Source organism: Paralichthys olivaceus, chromosome 7 (genome assembly GCF_024713975.1).
Source record: "Paralichthys olivaceus isolate ysfri-2021 chromosome 7, ASM2471397v2, whole genome shotgun sequence".
Classification (NCBI taxonomy): domain Eukaryota; kingdom Metazoa; phylum Chordata; class Actinopteri; order Pleuronectiformes; family Paralichthyidae; genus Paralichthys; species Paralichthys olivaceus.
The window spans coordinates 12190245-12208357 of NC_091099.1; the positions used below are offsets into that span (position 1 = coordinate 12190245).

The 18113-nt window shown below is 41.1% G+C and overlaps 1 protein-coding gene across 1 annotated transcript; it reads left to right on the top strand.

Annotated features, from left to right (window-relative positions):
• The first annotated feature begins 316 nt into the window (after positions 1-316).
• ano2a (anoctamin 2a) lies at positions 317-17756 on the top strand. Its single transcript, XM_069528567.1, has 28 exons — positions 317-458; positions 4133-4302; positions 4518-4808; positions 6515-6610; positions 6748-6920; positions 7164-7218; positions 7304-7355; positions 7502-7557; positions 7880-7927; positions 8449-8513; positions 8967-9101; positions 9189-9349; positions 9950-10032; positions 10548-10559; positions 11190-11264; positions 11375-11431; positions 11956-12030; positions 12382-12583; positions 13022-13133; positions 13221-13278; positions 13366-13466; positions 13557-13720; positions 13820-13972; positions 14238-14290; positions 15074-15252; positions 15449-15554; positions 15866-16466; positions 16561-17756. Exons 2-28 carry the CDS (start codon positions 4174-4176, stop codon positions 17232-17234), a joined length of 3966 nt encoding a protein of 1321 aa, XP_069384668.1. The 5' UTR covers positions 317-458; positions 4133-4173; the 3' UTR covers positions 17235-17756.
• Positions 17757-18113: the final 357 nt, after the last annotated feature.

Genomic DNA, 18113 nt, shown 5'->3' on the forward strand with positions numbered 1-18113 from the left:
ATGCATCGCCTTAATTCTCTAAACATTTAGAGTTTGCTAAAAAAATAGCCCTCAATAATCACACTAACTTTACAATTATTATATATATACTGTATATATATCATTTAATAGTTTGGCTATTTTCTGGATCGTATCAACTAAAATAAGGAATTAATATATAATATCAATAAGACAATAATAATAATTTATAATATGAGATGTGTTCCTGCAGAGGGTAGGCGTGGTTCAGTTTCAGATGTGGTCACTGTAAGCTCTTGTGCACACACACACACACACCTTCCTCTTCTCCCTTGTGGAACGGTCAGGGAATTAGCCTCCCTGTGCGCGCACGCGTTAAGCCAGGGGTTTCCGGGAGCGCGCGCGGATTGTCTACCATCTCAGCCCCTTTGCCAGGCTGCGCACCTCGCGCGTCTTATCATCCATTTCCATTTCCAAGAACTGATCCTCCACGAGCTCTGGTGAGTCCACTTTTTAATAACTTTTATTATAAAGTAAAACGACAATAAGGATAAAAACTGCGCTCTTCATCATCTTCAACACTGTTCTTGTCCTGTTTTGGGGACTTTTCTCTTTTTGGAATTACGCACTCACATATGTGAAGTGAAGCTGCTTGTGTGTTCACTTCTCCATAAGCAAAGCTCGACCTTAAAACCAGCTTTTATCATGTGAATCCTCTGGTGGCTGCAGCGTGCGTCAGGCTGCTGGACACTCTTTCTAACCTGCAATCTGTGCGCACACGACTTTTACGCACAGGAGCGTGTAATTAAACACCTTTGTCGAAAACTGCATCACCTGACAACTGGCTGACGATTAATTAGCCAGAATGGAAATGAATCAGTTTGATCTGGTCCGTGCTGCTGCTGATGTTGTCCCCAAAAAATGAAAACTCAGACCAAGTGAAAGTTTGGTGTGAGTCCATGTAGTTGTGACAGATTTGACAAACTGAGAGTGTTTGTGTTAGAGTTGTGTGATCATGTTGTAATATTAGAAAGGGGGCGAGCAGATGTTAAAATTAGCAATGTATAATCTGCTGTTTTCCAGGACAGACAGTTTTAGACCACTCCCCTGCTGCCCTCTGCCCCGTTAATGTTGGTGTGGGTGCAGCTGACACTCCAGCCTCTGGTGCTGAGCTGTCAGCAAGCTTACAGGCTTTTAAGCCCCGGACTGAGACGCACACTTGGACTCATTTGCGCGCACCACTTGTGCAAGGAGGAACAGGCAAGGAGGACATACTCAAATATACCAAAACAATGAAACACAGTGTGGTGTATGTGATCACTGTGGGACTCTGATGGGTTTCTTTCTTCCAGGACTCCTAAACTATGTGCATTGGGCAGAAATACACGAGAACTATCCATGGGTGATGCAAATTACAGCTTATATACTCAAATAGTTGGTGCATTTCCTTGCATGTAATGACTGACTTGCAGAATCTGTTATGGAGATTATCATTTTCTTTGTCCATATCTACAAAAAATAATGGAAAACAATGGGAAAGGTAGTTGATGATTTAGTTTTTCAAATATTCTGCCCATTATTTAACAAGGTAGAGGTCGTTTTCAGAGTTTAAAGAAGAATCAAGAGCGATCTGACCAAGAGAGCGTGATAGAAACACTGAAGAAGCTTCATGAATAGTCTGTCAACATGCTGCAAATAATATAACGATATCCAGATAAGAAGCACAACAAGCAAGACAAGAAGTATGAGTTTCCAAAGCCTCAGTAAATTTGGAGCCGAACGTTTTAGATTTTTTAAACTGATCTCAAAATATATGATTTCCATTTTCAGTTTTGCTCTATATATTTATATAAATACATTGGTTGTTTAGTCAGACAGTGTGAATAAGAACAAAGAATGAAAATGTGCAAGGAATGGTCGTCTGTCGCTCATGTTCTGGTGGATGGTTAATTTTAGTGTCTGAAAACTGCACGTGCATATTGGTTATGATGAGGGATTAGGGATTGCTCACAGTGAGGAGTCGTAAACAAGAGCTGGACATCGCTCTTTAAGATGATTACATGACAAAACCCTCGAGAACCACATATCTAAATGTCACTCTGTTTTTATGGATTCATAATTTATATAAAGTCTTTGCTGGACTGAAGCTTAAGTGGCATATTCCTTGTTTCCATCTTGGCTCTGTGTTTGCTAACACATGGTTAAGGGAGATTACGGTGGATGTGTGTGTACATGTGTAAGGGGATTGACTGCTGAAGGCCTCTATGTGTTGTGTGTACAGTGTTTGGTCGTCTGTTGTTGGCAAATTTACATGTCTCACAGCTTCCCTGCTGTCTCAGGCCACTTCAACATGTCACACCACCACTGTTCCATTCAATCGTCCTCACTCAGTGACACATTGAGATGAGTGAATCTGTATAATATGAAAATATAAATGTTTCACAATAAAATCATACATGTCTGATCAGTTCAATAATTCGGGGATCAAACAGTGTGATCACTAAGAATCTGTAAAATTTAACTGTGAACCCATTTTTTAAATGAACTACTTTTTAATCTAAATTTTGTTCATAAATAAATGTTGAATATTGTTAGATGATAACATTAATAAAGAGTCACAGATGAGAAACTCATATTTCTCACAGCTGTAAGTTGCTAAATGTTTATTTAAAAGAGACCATGCACATTAATTAAAATGCACTCTTAAGTCCAACCTGTAAATGAGCAGGATTTAATGTAGGCACGTTTTCATTCTGCAGTCCCCGACAGGTTGGTGGTAAAAAAAAACCCATATACAATAATATATAGACACATATTTTTAGCTTAAATAAAGACTAAATCAATGACATAACTGTACAGCATGTGAAAGCATGAGCAATGACACAAAAGCACAAATACAAATGTGAAGCAATAGTGAATAAAGACGTCATCAACAACCAACAAACATGAGATCACAGCAGAAAATGAATCAACTGTCTTTATCTTTAGCAGCACGTGCATGAAAGTAGATTGAATGTGGTTGATATCAGTGTTCTTCAAAATCAAATGACTATGTAACTAACTTAAACTAAGTTAAATCAATCCATATCACCACTTTGTAGTTTCGGAGTTTGAAAAACCTTTAAGAGATTGTATTGCAAAAATTAAGAAGATTATCTGTGTCGTTTTGAGATTTTAAAAAACCAATAATTAAAAAAAGCTCTATTTTATGTGTGTGAGTCTGGGGATACGCAGAGTGAGACTTAACCACTCTGTAACATTTCATCTCTAAAAGAATGAGCCAAGTCACCAAATTACCCCAACAGATTGTAAACTGTGCCGCTTGGATTGCAGCGTGAGCTTAATCTGAGCCCACAGCTTCCACTGGGTCAAAAAGAGACGAAACAGCTTAACTTTGGCTACGATTTGATCTGTCGGTCTAAAACACACATTACTCCGATTTTTCACGCATGGTATTCAACAATGAAATCAACTTAAAACCTTCAGATCTACATATCCCTGGCTGATTATATATCTGAATAATAAGTCTTCAGCATTAAACCAATCCTGTTAATTTAAAGAAAAACATATTTATATGTTCATTTGCATATTATTTGTATTTTATAAGTGGCTCTCAACCTGGGTTTGGAATCCTGAGGGGTCTGCAGGTGTTGAACAAGTGGAACCACATTTCTGCAACTCAGACAGTTGTTTTTTCTCATGATTTGATTACTTAACCTTAGTATTGAATAAGTGGAATTCTGAGTGAATTTCTAATATATACACAATAATATTTTCTGGGAACAAACATAATTTACCGTTTGAAAATAATTTCTATGAAGTTGAATTTTTTTGTTTGGAAAAGCATAGTATCGGTCAGATTTAATAAGTTAAATGACTTAAATGATTAAAAAAAATAGTAAGTGATAAAGAAACATTTACTTTTGAATTTGTTGCACTGTTTGTTTGTTTTCTGGAGAATTATTGTATTGTGTTACATTACAGAGCAGAATTAAAAAATGTTCTTTAAAACTGACAGATTGCTTCGAAGGGATCACAGGTCAAAATGTTTGATGACCCCTGTGCTGAAATAATATGATCCTGCTGCGATCACTGGTTATGGCTTCATTAGAAACATGTTTTTCCCCCAGCCTTTAGATATTGACCTCCTGTTCTTCTCCCCATGTGCTGACAGAGGGATGAAACGGAAAAGAGCGTATACCTGTCACTACAGAAATGAGTGAGTCGTCGTCAGTTCACTCAGTGAAGCTTGTTTCGTTGGCCCGCTCACTGTCCGGGCTCGGGCTTGACGCCGCCAATGGAGGCCCCATCACCCCACCTGACATCCAAGAGGCCCCTCCCCCGGTACGGTCACCTCTCACTGTAAACACTCATCCTGTGACTTTAACATCCTGTTACAGAGGTCTCCTGCTCCCTGAGCAGACACACTTGGAGCGTAGCCTGTTTGTCTCTCTTGCATCCTCATTAATTACCTGTCCGTGTGTGTGTGTGTGTATGTCTGTCTGTGTGTGTGTGTTTGTCTGTGTGTCTGTGTGTGGGTGTGTGTGTGTGTTTGTCAGGAGTCTGGCATTGATCTAGGCCCTGGGCTTTTTTTCTCTGATGGCAAGAGGAAAGTGGACTACGTCCTCTGCTACAAATACAAGAAAAGGCGATCTTCCAAGTCACGCCTCTCCATTGCATCCAATGGGAGTATACCAATAGTGATCCCGGGCCAATGGGATACGGAGGCAGAGGCACCTGCAGGAGATCTGGAGGAGCCGAAGCTGTCTGAGGAGGAGAAGGTTTTAATGAGGGAGGAGTTTGAGGCGGGACTGCTGGAAGCTGGACTACAGATAGAGCGCGATAAAGAGGTGTGTATATGACTTTTTTTTATTACAGCACTTTCACTATGATTATTTCTCCATCTGCTGCACGCTCACATGGACATTTATGGGTCAGCCCCTAAGTGACCTCAAATCCTCTGACTGGATGGCTGCCAAACAGGTTGAGGATAAGACTGGTCTGTTGTCTCAGCTCACGCCTCTTCACTAAAGAGAAAACGTATTCATATCATAGGGACATATAGTAATAATAATAATAACAGCAGCAATAATATTAACAACCAGAAATGTGTTGCAAGTCACTTTGCCACATGCTCCACAGTGTGTTCCATTGGGTGCATGTGGGTTTCACATGTGTGTATGCGTGTGCATGAACCTTTGTGTCTGTGTGTATTGTGAAACGCTTGCATGTTAAATCAGCTGCTGTTTTGGTTGAGGATTAAGACCGCTGACCGTAAGTGTGAAGCCAAAGGCCAGATTATTGGACCTTATTAGAGAGTGATCCACTACTCAGAAGTATGTGTGCTGGCACATAGGCGTGTACGGCTGGTGTGGGGGGGGTGGGGGGGGTGGGGGGGGGGGGGGGGTGTGATTAGTGGGTTTCATTTTGATTGAATGGGTTGAAGGACATGCACTGTGGTCACTGTGTGTGTGAATCTGTAAGTCTGACTGTGGCCCGATATGATCAGGCGGATGTTTAGAGAACTGGACCGTGGAGGATTCAATAGAAAAAATAGAGATGTGGATCCTGGAGTGAGTCTGCACAGCTGGGATGTTTGTGTTGAGTGAGTCTGAACTAAGTCTTCCTCATAAAGGTGCAAAACATGTTGCATGATTTCATTTTCCAGCCAGACATCATTGTGGTCAAATGTTGGAGCATCTTGGGATCATTTCTCCTTTAAATAGTCTTGCAATGATTTTATTTTATTTATACCTTGCGTAATTCTAATGCTAATACAATTAATATCTGATCAGTAACACACCGGGTGGTAAAGTGAGATGTCTGTGCTGAAGTGTCGTTGGGCAAGACAGTGAAAACAAGATTGCTCCGAGTGGCAGAAGAGAACCTTGCGTTGCAGTGTGTTTGAAATAATGAATCCGAGGCAAAAATTTGTAAACCTCTTTGCAAACTGCTGTGGTTAAAATGTTCTGTATATATGTATTTTCCCCCACAGCTACCATTTACTAATCGCCTGTAAATTGCTGATGAATCCCAATATCAGAGGTTTAGCAGCTGCTGTTTGATCATCTGTCCTGCACTGAGGTCATTCCTCTAATTTCATGGACAGGTTGTAATCCAGTGGTCCACAGCCTCTGCAATTGATTTTCCCATGAAACCTGATAATTGGCTTAACTCTGATGATTATCAGGTACCGATCCCAACGGTTAATACATTATTATGCTCATTTCTTTTAATACTTTGCATGTTCACAGGGTTTCCAGGCTTGATATAATGGGATTTTCCTTCAAAACGGCCTCATTGTCTCACAAAGTCATGTACTTACAGGTTTAGAGGAGGCTCATCTGGTTACGTCAGGACAAGTAGCAGCAGGAGTTTAGTGCAAAGAGTAAAGAAGACTCTATCCATACATGCTGCAGTCATAACTCTGAAACAAATGTTCTCTGTTGTAATTTGACATGCATGTACTGGTTGAAGTGATGAAGTAAAGTACACAGTGTTACTCGTGTTATGTGTGTTATGTTTCTTACCTGTGTGTGTTAATGTTTTTATGCAGAGGTCAAATGGCATCAGGTTTAGCCGGCTGCACATCCCGTGGCCGATACTCAGCCGAGAAGCAGAACTTCAGAAGATTAAAGTTGCTGTGAAAAAGGTCAGAAGTGGTAGTTTGATATCACATAACTTGGGGTTTACATTACATTCGAGTGACATGAAGAGAAACAAACCTGACAGAGTGGGACTGAGTAGATTCGATCCCAAAAAACTGTGTGTGTGTTTTTAATCGAGCAGAAGTGTGAGTTGCGGAAACGGACGGGCATCGCTGGGATTTGGGACTCCATTGTGAGCAAAGTCAGTTCACCGTTTCAACCGGACGTCCCCGACTTTGACGTCCACAGGGACTCGCAGACAGGCACCCATTTCAAAACCCTCAAACACCCTTTCATCAGAGACAAGCTCCACCTGTGAGTACCTGCGCTGAGTCGTCCTCTTGGCTTCAGATAGAACCATCATATCTAAACCACCTGCAGCCTGTGTGCTCTTATCGTCCTTATCATGACACCGTGCAGCTCTCACATAGATGAAACTGAAATGGAAAATGTATAATATATATTGTGCTGGGACACAGAAACAAAAGAAACCATATGATATCCACATGATGAGCATGTCTGCTGCTAACTGTGACTGCCTCCTGCCATTTCCTGCAGGTATGACATCAAATCAACAGAAACATTATTTGATAATACAACGCGCAGCAGAATAGTGAGTCCAGAAACACTTCCTCCAATATTTTTTTGTCTTTTTTGCAATCTCATGTGAGCTCACGTGATTTATATCATGCTTCCAGGTGGCTGAGATTATTTCACGCATTACCTGCAGACAAACTATCCAAACCACTGGTGAGGTCCAATTCTGGCTGTGATTTTCATCCTTGTAATGTTTATGTGCTTCCAGTCATTGGACTTAATGCTGTCAATATGCCAGCAGTCACGCAACTCACTGTGTCCATGTCCATTGTGTTACACACAATCCTTTGTGTCACTAGGCATCAACTCATTATTGGCTCGGGGTGTCTACGAATCTGCCTTCCCTCTGCATGATGTGAGTGCAACAAAAATAGCAACATCCCTGTACACTGTGATGTTGAATTCATGCTATTGTAGATTTTCTTCATAGGCTCTTTTGTATGTATTTGAATATATATATATACACCAATGTTTTTTTTGTATGTTTCATGTTCTGTTAAAAACAGCGTTTATTGTGTCATATAGTCAATATATTTGCTTTTTTATGGGGATAATTACAAAAAACAATGGTATCTAAAGAATTTTAATAGAATAATATCCCAAAATCAAATCTGCATCAAACATGACATGCATATAAAAAACTGTCCCATTTAAAGCTGGTAACCTTTTTTCTTCAGGGGTCGTTCACAAGGAGAGGACGGAAAGATCAGCGAAATGACAGACAGGTGAGTTGAGTGGCTTTGACAAATGTTCACAAACAACCTACAACATTTAGAGGATTTACTGGAGATGATGATATTCATGCTTCTCAAGAGAGGAACTGTCGACACTATTAGAATCCAGATTTGTCCGTGACAAGGGATGTGGTTTTTTTTAGGATTCAAATCTCCGACATCACGGTTGATCTTCAGACCTCTCAGAAACTGCACAAAATTAAATATGATGAATTTGAACTGTTTAAAATAGAAGTGGGGTCTAAAGTCATGCACATTTCATTGTCATCATAAATCATAAAGAACCTGGTCGCTAACCCTAGCAAATACAAATATTCGACTTTTGATCATTTGTTTTTCATTTATAGAACATATGCATTAGTGTTCATTGATTCTGTGTCTGACTCCTCTGCCCTTAATATTTAATGATTGAACTGTTATTACCTGTTAATATCAGTTAATTGTTAATCCTATAATATATTATGGTTCATTTTGTATCCCTGTACTATGATCATGTGCTTGTGTTCCTTCAGCTCCTGCATGAAGAATGGGCTAACTATGGAGTAATGCATAAATACCAGCCTGTGGACCTGATCAGGTACTTACTCTAAATCTAAGTCTGGACATAGCTTGTGATGGAATTGTTCAATTTGACAGCTGGTATAAAACTGTTGGAGGAACCATACTGAGGATCTTTCTGTTCAAATGGTACAAGTGGGGCTAAGATGACGGTGCCAGAGAAAAGGTGACGGGGTTATTAACATCAAAAGTAATTATTCTCTCAGGTTTAGTGCTTCATATTAGATGAATAATTCATTATGATTAAATTTGGCATTTTGACATCAGATTGGTTCAAGATGGAAGCTCACATTGTCTAAAATGGAAAGTATGTGTACTCTGAGGAGCACAAAGTACTTGAATAACAATCAGCTGTTTAACTTTTTGTATTTCCTGTTTTAGTTATTCTTAGAGAACCATGAATTACAGCTAACTTCATAGGACAGAAGCAAATACTTTGTAGAGACCTTTATACATACCTTTATTTTGACAGGAAATACTTTGGAGAGCAGATCGGCTTGTACTTTGCCTGGCTGGGTGTTTATACTCAGCTCCTCATCCCTCCCTCTGTCCTGGGCATCATTGTCTTCCTGTATGGCATTTTCACTGTGGACACCAATGTACCCAGGTAGGCAGACACATGCATTCTCATCAAAAGCACATTGTTTTATCATTGTACATGTAATGATATTTTTCCCGTCTTCATTTATTTCAGTCAGGAGACGTGCGATGACCACCTGAACATCACCATGTGTCCCCTGTGTGACGGAGTGTGTGACTACTGGCTCCTCAGCTCTGTGTGCTCACTGGCCCGAACCTCATACCTGTTTGACAATGGAGCCACTGTCTTCTTCGCTATTTTCATGTCTCTGTGGGGTAATATGCCTTCCTCATAATGAACCATTAATGTGGACTGAGGGAAGAAGCCAGAGTTCCCAGAGATAACTCATGTAGACGCTGGGAATATATATCAATTCCACCTGCCCCTAAATGCAATAAAGAACATTTTATACATAAATAGTAAATGTATATATATTCAGCAAGTCTCTGTACTGGAAACAGAGCTGAATACAAATGAGGTGCCGTTAATATATCATTACCCTTTGTTGAAGAAGGACTAGTTGCTTTTTCTCTCTTTATTCTTCTAACTTTATTGTACAGTTTCAACATTGTTTAAAAATGTGCGGGGTTTCTGTGGCTAAGCGGTAAAGTGGTCTTCCTCCAACCAGAAGATTGACGGTTCAATCTCAGTCTTCCCATCTGCATGCCGAAGTGTCCTTGGGCAAGATGCTGAACTTGCCCAAGGACACTTGGAATGGCCCATCACAGAAAAAAGTGCTGCCCATAGATGCATTGTATGAGTGTGTGTGTGTGAATGGCAAGTGAGAGTGGAGAGTGTGAGTGGTCATCAAGACTAGAAAAGTGTTATATAAATACAGACCATTTTCATTGGAGTGATTTTTTATCCTCTTGTAGCTGCCTGTTTCCTGGAGCACTGGAAAAGGCGACAGATGTGTCTGAAACATACCTGGGACCTCACCAGCTTGGAAGATGAGGAGGTACAAAAAACAGATGAAGAATACTGCACATACACATACTGCACTATAAACACACACACATATGTATATTTGGACACAGACAGTCTGAGCCTTGTCGCTTGTTTTTCTTTGTCTCATGATATTAGTCATTTTTGCCCGGTTAATATTTTTCACTTTCTATTTTGGTATTAGCTGTGTTTGCTAAAGTGCCGAGTCAGGCAAGATGAGAATACTGACCTCATGGCCCGGGTCATTTGTGACGACAGAGATCAGTTGAGGTTTAGTTTGCAGATTATGATTTGTCTCAAAACAGAGCCCTCTCCTCTAACACACACACACACATCCATGCATTAACAACACTTCTTACCCTGTGAAGAGCTGTAATGGGATTGGTCTGTTCTTAAAGCAGCACACTTGCCTGATAAGGTGACACAGCAGGGTCACAGCATCGACACTCTGAGTCTAATGCAACACTTTCTCTCTCTCTGTCTCTCTCTGTCTCTCTTCCATTCTATCTTCCCCCATGCTGCCTGAAGGAGCGAGTCCAGGTGGGCAGGTTTCTGTTCCCATTAAATATCCTAACACTCGGGTCAAGAAGTGAAATAAAATTGTCTTTAAATTAGTCCCACTGTGGGTAAATTTACCATGTTACAGCAGCAAAGAGGGGGTGGTGAAATACACACTTAGTAAAAGTAATAAATATGTGAAACAAAATTCAATATAAACAAAAGAATCTATGAAAAATAAAAAGTGATATGTACTACGTAAACAAAATGTGTAACAGTATTGCACATGTATTAATTAAAAATTGTGAGTGCACTAGGATGTGGTTTATGAAACTGTGTCGTTACTAATATTTATTATTTAATTTTAATAATTAGTTATTTTATTTTATTTTTTTATCAAAACATGTATTGGTATTTATTAAAAAATTTATTTATAAATGAGAGAACCTTGTGGAATCTCTAAAAAAATATTAAAAACTGTGAGAGAACATTGGAATATATGTGTGGGGTGAATTTATTGCCTTAAGTTCATGCAGGAACAATATTTTTTGTAGCTATAAATACTGTAAAGTTGTGAGTAGCTAAAGGATCAATAGTGGGGTCTGAGGGTGATAATATTTCTGAATGTGATGTGCAAATGCTTTAACGTGTGTGTGTGTGTGTTGGCTGCAGGAGGAGCTGAGGCCTGAATATGAAGAAGCTCTACAGGAGAAGAAAGCGAAGATGAAAGCGCAGTCGAAGAAGAAGGTATTTTATCTGAGTGTGTTTTCAGTTGCAGATGCAGTTTAATGACTTGTAACACAAACTTCACTCACTGTTTTTAACGACACTTTTTTGGTGTGTGTTCTCTGGTGCAGTTGACTCAGGCTGGAGATGGTGCAGACAGAGAAACGGACCAGATGCTGGCATCTCAGGTATCACTGCACCGCTTGGTGTGAGTTGCTGGTGGGAGGACGAGGGTGAAAGGGCAGAGCTGGGCTTATTTAAACTTGCTCTGCATTTATTACACTAACACAGATCTAATGTCCTCAGTTAGAAGACTCTCGGCGACGGTAAACAAGAATATTGCTGATCGAGCAGATACAGGAGCCCATCGCAGGGTTCTGCGTCTAAAATAAAAGTTGCAGTCGTAACGCGACTGCATCAGTTTCTGTCAGCGGATGGAGAGGAAACCCCCTTCACCTGCTGTGGGTGGTTGAGTCCAAAGCTGCTTACCTGGCTGAGATTAGCCCAGATTACTGATGGAGAGAGGAGAGGGAGGGGGGAGAGGAGGAAGGGGATTTCTGTCCTTTCAGATGGCAAACATGCGCAAATAACGTCTGTGTGCAGAACATGTGCTCAGCATTCCTGCACAGTACACACTGTACACACACAACTGCATATATCAATATGTATTTTTTACTGTGTACCAAATTAATATGCATGTTTCTCCTCACAGCAAGAGCCTGAGTCTCTGGACATTGAGGATCACCTGTCAGGTTACCTCATCAATGTGTCCACATTACTGCTACTGGTACTGTATTTATACTGTTGAACAACTATTTATAATTCTTATTATTTTGTTGTTTTCACATCACATAATATTTCATGATTTTTATGTCGATCTCAGGCTTTTTTTATTCACGTTATAAAAATATTAGTTTATACACATATTTTATTTATCTACATGATTCCCTCACAGTTCCTATATCCATTCATTTCTCATCCAGCTACAATCTTAACAGTAGTGATCCTAGTTTATTACTCAGTCCAATGAAATATGACAGAATGCTGAAAATAGATATTAAAAATACACAAATATTCCTCCAGATAGGAATATCTAAAGTTTTTAAGTTGTGTAACCGTGTCTTTTCTGTGCATTCAGATCTTCGTGACCTTCTCGGCAGTGTTCGGGGTGGCGGTTTACCGCATCTGCATGTTAAGCGTGTGGTCCATGAATCCTGATCCTGAGGCCAAGGCCAGCGTGAGGATGACCGTCACGACCACGGGCATCATCCTCAACATGCTGGTCGTTCTGGTGCTGGAGGAGGTTTATGGAGCAATCGCTGTGTGGCTCACTGAACTGGGTATTGTATTTTATCATGTTATCAAGTGAAGGCTTAAAAATGTATGAGTAAGAAAATAGTGATATGTTGGATAATGACTGAATATGTATATGAAGTTAACAAACAAGAAGATAGTAATGTGCATTAATCTTCTACATGTGCATTGTGTATTTGAATATACATATTGTAGTCAAGGTCATTTTAGTTATTTACTATAGGCTTTTTATATGTATTATATATTATTATATAGGCTTATTAAAGACACAGATATAATAAAATTAACTTTAACTCTACGACACAGATTGTTTCAAAGTCAAAGGCCATGTTACTGATTTAGAAAGTTTAGATTAAAGTCATTCATTGTAAGTGAAACAACCATCAAAAAAAGTTGTGTGTAACACGATGATGAGGATGATGATGAGGATGAGGATGATGATCTTATATTTGTTCCTCCGACAGAACTCCCGAAGACAAAGGAAGAATTTGAAGAGCGGCTGATCTTCAAATCTTTCTTTCTCAAATCCATGAACGCCTTTGCACCTATTTTCTATGTGGCCTTCTTCAAGGGCAGGTGTGTGTCTCTTTCTTTCATTTGTCTTCACTCATCATCCTTTGTCTTTGGTTTCTCATCACGTGACTCGATCTTCTCCTCCTGCAGGTTTGCTGGGCGGCCTGGTGATTATGTTTACGTCTTTGGACACTATCGAATGGAGGAAGTGGGTTCACATACACACGTTATTCATTATTCCTTGTGTATGTGGGCGCCTGAGTCTTGTATTAAATGTGTCATATATGCTCCACAGTGTGCTCCTCCAGGCTGCCTCATTGAACTTTGCATCCAGCTCAGCATGATCATGCTTGGCAAGCAACTAATTCAAAATAACGTCTTTGAGGTCCTCATACCGTATGTGTTTTTTTTATTCACCAAAGTTTTGCCTCATGATGTATTTGCTGTGACTCTATCATTGATGTGTCTTTGTACTTGGTTTTGCAGTAAGCTGAAAAAGATGTACAGAACAATACAGGAGGAAAAAGGAAAGAAAAGAGCAGCAGACGATGAGGACAATGAAACAGAAGAGAGGAGACCAAAACAACAGTTTGACAAAGATTTCACTCTTGAACCATTTGAGGGTGTCACCCCAGAGTACATGGAGATGAGTGAGTCTCTCTCTGTCTCTTGATTCAGTCGCTCAACTGCTCCTGGAGTCAAACGGTGTGTCTTTAGCCCTCTCTGTGTGTACCTGTTTGTATGTGCAGTAATCCAGTACGGGTTCGTGTCTCTGTTCGTGGCCTCCTTCCCGCTGGCACCAGCGTTTGCCCTGCTCAACAACGTCATCGAGATTCGCCTCGACGCTGCAAAATTCGTCACTGAGATCCGGCGGCCCGATGCTGTGAGGTGTAAAGACATAGGTACAGATCACACATGTGACATCACTTCTTTGTCTCTGTCAGTATCTGTGTGAAATCTGAAATACCTAATCTGTCCTGTGACTTTTAATCACTTTCTTTTTCTTTACTCCACTCTGCCCCTTTTTTTGTCTGTCTGTCTGTCTGTCTGTCTGTCTGTCTGTCTGTCTGTCTGTCTGTCTGTCTGTCTGTCTGTCTTTCTTCCTGCCTGTCACACACATGGACGCACACACTTTCCTCTCTCTTTTAATGCACACGCTTACTCCAGGGATTTGGTACAACATTCTCTGCGGAATCAGCAAGTTCTCTGTCATTACCAATGTAAGTGTGTGTGTGTGTGTGTGTGTGTGTGTGTGTGTGTGTGTGTGTGTGTGTGTGTGTGTGTGTGTGTGTGTGTGTGTGTGTGTGTATTGACATGAGATTGCTTCAGGAGGTAAAGGGGGTGGGGTGTTCTACCAACATGAAGACCAGTGGTTTGATTCCCACAACATACCGAACGTGTGAAAAAGAGTGCTGTGTATGAATGTGTATTTGTGCATGAATGTGCCTCCACATGTAAATAAATGTTAATAAATGCATTCATTCATTTTTCTTACATTATCAAATACATTTTGTATCTTTTCTTTTTCATTGCAACCCAGTTACTTTTTGAACAGCCTCATGTGCTCAGTGTGCCTGGCAGCGTTTTTGTTTACAATCGTTTTTTTTTACTTTAGTATCTCTAATTTAAACGTGTGTACTAAAGACAAGTAACAAATGTGTTGAATGTATTTGCATCGTCATAAAACATTTGCAAACTAATGTTAATTAATTTCCATTAATGAAATTGCAGTCATGTCTTCTTCCTGTCCCTCTTTGAGCCATTACTGCACTATATTGAAAATGATCAGTAGTACAACAGTATCACAAGAGAGATGGAGAGAGTTCAAGTCATTTTGGTAAAAGTATCATATTTGTATTAGTTAGATGTTGTTATTGATTGTGCATTATTTGCCTTAATGAATGGGGCTTTAGCTGTTAATGAACTCTACGTGAGCACATGGTTATGTGTTATATATGTGATACTACAGTGCTGTTAATCCCATCGTCTGTTTGTCTCCTCAGGCTTTTGTCATCTCCTTCACGTCAGAGTTTGTTCCACGAATTGTTTACCAGTACATGTACAGTGTGAACGGCACCATGAGCGGCTACACCGAGCACTCCCTGTCCTACTTTAATGTCAGCAACTTCCCAGTGGGCACCGCACCCACCACCACCCTTATCTCCGGAGTCTCCATGTGCAGGTGACTTTCTTAACCTTGACCTGCCTGGAGCTTCTTGTAAGCAGCAGCTTAACTCTTACTTTACCTAAATCCCAAACTTGTCTGGAGTTTTCATGGCTTTCTAAGATTTAGAAAGAAAGATTTTTGTTTAATCATCTTAGTTCATGTTGACCTTTAGGTGCCTCCTCACTAATACCCAGACTGTTGTGTTTTTCAGGTATAAGGACTACAGAGACCCACCGTGGGCACCAGACGCCTACACCTTCTCAAAACAGTACTGGTCTGTCCTGGCAGCAAAACTAGCCTTTGTAATATTCTTCCAGGTACGAAAAATTATATTATACAATGTTGGTTGTTTGAAAATAGTGGTGGTGTCAGATCCCTGAGTCTTTCTTGAAAAAAAACCTTTGCCCATTTGCTGTGTGTCTTTCTTCAGTAGTTTAAACCTCTAATATCTCTGTAAACAAATCATATACCATGTATAAAGATGGGAGACACATTCAGAATCAGGTCTGAACAGGGCCAAAGTGAATTCGTAATCTATTTTCCCTCTTATACAGCCAATTGTACTTATTAAACCTAGAAATGTAAAACCAAATCGAATTTGTAACTGACCTTATCTTTTTCCCTACAGAACCTCGCTATGTTCCTCAGCATGTTGGTCGCCTGGATGATCCCAGACGTGCCGCGCTCTCTGAGGGAACAGCTGAAGAAAGAGAACATGATGCTGATGGAGTTTCTGCTGAATCAAGACCAGGAAGCAAGTGCCAAATCCCATATCCCCAAACGCTCCATCCCCTGCTTCCCCACCAATGTAGACATTGTGGTGGAGGCGCCACTAGAAGAGCAAGAGGAGGAGAAGGAGGAGGAGGAGGAGGAGGAAGAAACGGTGGCGGTAAATGTGGAGGAACCCAGAGCGAGGAGTGACAGTTATCCAGAGTTTGGGGAGACGTTCATAGAAGTTGAAGAAAATAGACAAATAGAGCGCGAAGGTGAAGCAGTGGATGACGGAGGAGAGATGGATGTGGGAGGAAAGGATGATGATGGTGAACGAAATGAGGAGGGTGGAAAGGGAGATGATGAGCAAGAGGAGGTGGAGGAAAAAGAAGAAGAGAAGAATGAGATGAAGGAAGATGAGATGAAGGAAGATGAGATGAAGGAAGATGAAATGAAGGAAGATGAGATGAATTTTAGCGTTGATCTGGACACCATCATGAGCGATCTGGGGCTGTTAGGTGAGAGGATGACTGTTACATTTGCTCTCCATTTTGACAAGAGTTGTCTCATTTATGTCTTGACTCTAATTCTTCTTCTTTTCTTATCATGTAGATGAGGAACCCTCTACAAGCAAAGCTATGGATACAGGGTTTCCTCATTCAGCCTCCAAACAGGAATACCAGAGGGAGCAGGAGCCTCCGTCACATCCGCCATCTCAAAGAGGCTCCTCTGAGAGCGTGAAGGGCTCCCATGCTGATGTTACAACACCAGATATGAACACGCCGCTCTTCTCACTGATCGCTCCTCCTCCCAGAGAGCCAGGCACACGGGTGAAGGCTCGTTGCTCCACCCTGCCTTCCCGTCACACAGGGGCCGAGGCTTGTTACAGCCTGCCTCGGCCCAGTCACTCCACCAGCCTCACCAGGTTCCAGCCGGCAGCCTCACTCACTCCTCTGATTTCCCTGCAGAAGTCGTCGCTGTCGGCTTTGTCCAGCCCTTTCTCTCCCCCGTGCACACCAGTGTCACCTTCACCCACACAGGCCCCATCAGTCAACTCTGAGTCCCCACAGCCCACAGCCCCCAGCGAACTGTTTGTACTGAAGGGCCCTCCACCCCAAATGCCACGCTCCAGGGGCAAAGCCCGGTGCTCCACCCTGCCGCCGCGACAAAGAGCCCCCGGTCCTGAGGAGCACTCCACCAAGCCTAGCCACTCCACCAGCTTCACGAAGCTGGGAGACCGCATCCCCCCCTCCCCCAGTGAACTGAAGCGCAACTCGCTGGTATGAGGAGAGCTTGAAGGCGAATAGAAGGGACAGAGGGTGACAGAGGGAGGGGGAGGGCTATCCAGATTAGCCTCTCCTATCTGTGCCTCACCCCCGAAGAGAGACCATCCAGATTTACTGAACCTCCTTTCTATCCTCTTAATGTTCACAGAGATGTTCACACCGCTCAGTGGTTTAGGGCTGATCCTGACAAGGGAGGTGCTGGACAATTCAGACAAAGACTGCTCTGAAACTCCCCTTGCCATGCCCGAAGAGAACACCTCTTCAACATGAATTCTTTTTATTCTTTTCTTTATTTCTGGGTGATTTGTTTTTACCCACAGCTCACTAGCCACAGCTCTGTTACCTATACATGCAGCAGTGCTGCCGTGTAGCCCAGAGGAAGACGGAAATGTATACGGCACAGTTAGTCTCACAAAGTATGCTTGTAGATCTACTGTTTATTTTTAGAGGTTTTGATATATAAAAAAATGTGAAAAATTATAATAAAAGAAGGACATATTTTTGATATCTGATTTTCATTTTGAACTCTCAAAACTAAGCGGATGGTACACCTGCATCGTGTAGACAGAATAGTAGAAAACTGTAAAATGAATTTATGGAAGTTAAAGAAATAATCCATATCATATGGTGTGACAAAGTAACATCAATGTCCAGATATTTAGATATGACAACGCAACAATGAGAAACACAACAACAATATCACAACTTTCATAACGTGTCAGTAGTAAATCTTGACTGGGAGATTTAACAGCCTGTTGTGTTGTCTCTGTTGCCCCCCTCTGGTTTGTGGTAAACCATCACAAGGTATTGAGTGATATATTTAAACATGGATGCTCAGTGATGTGTTGGTCTAAGTTTGTATCCATGTGAAACGTCACA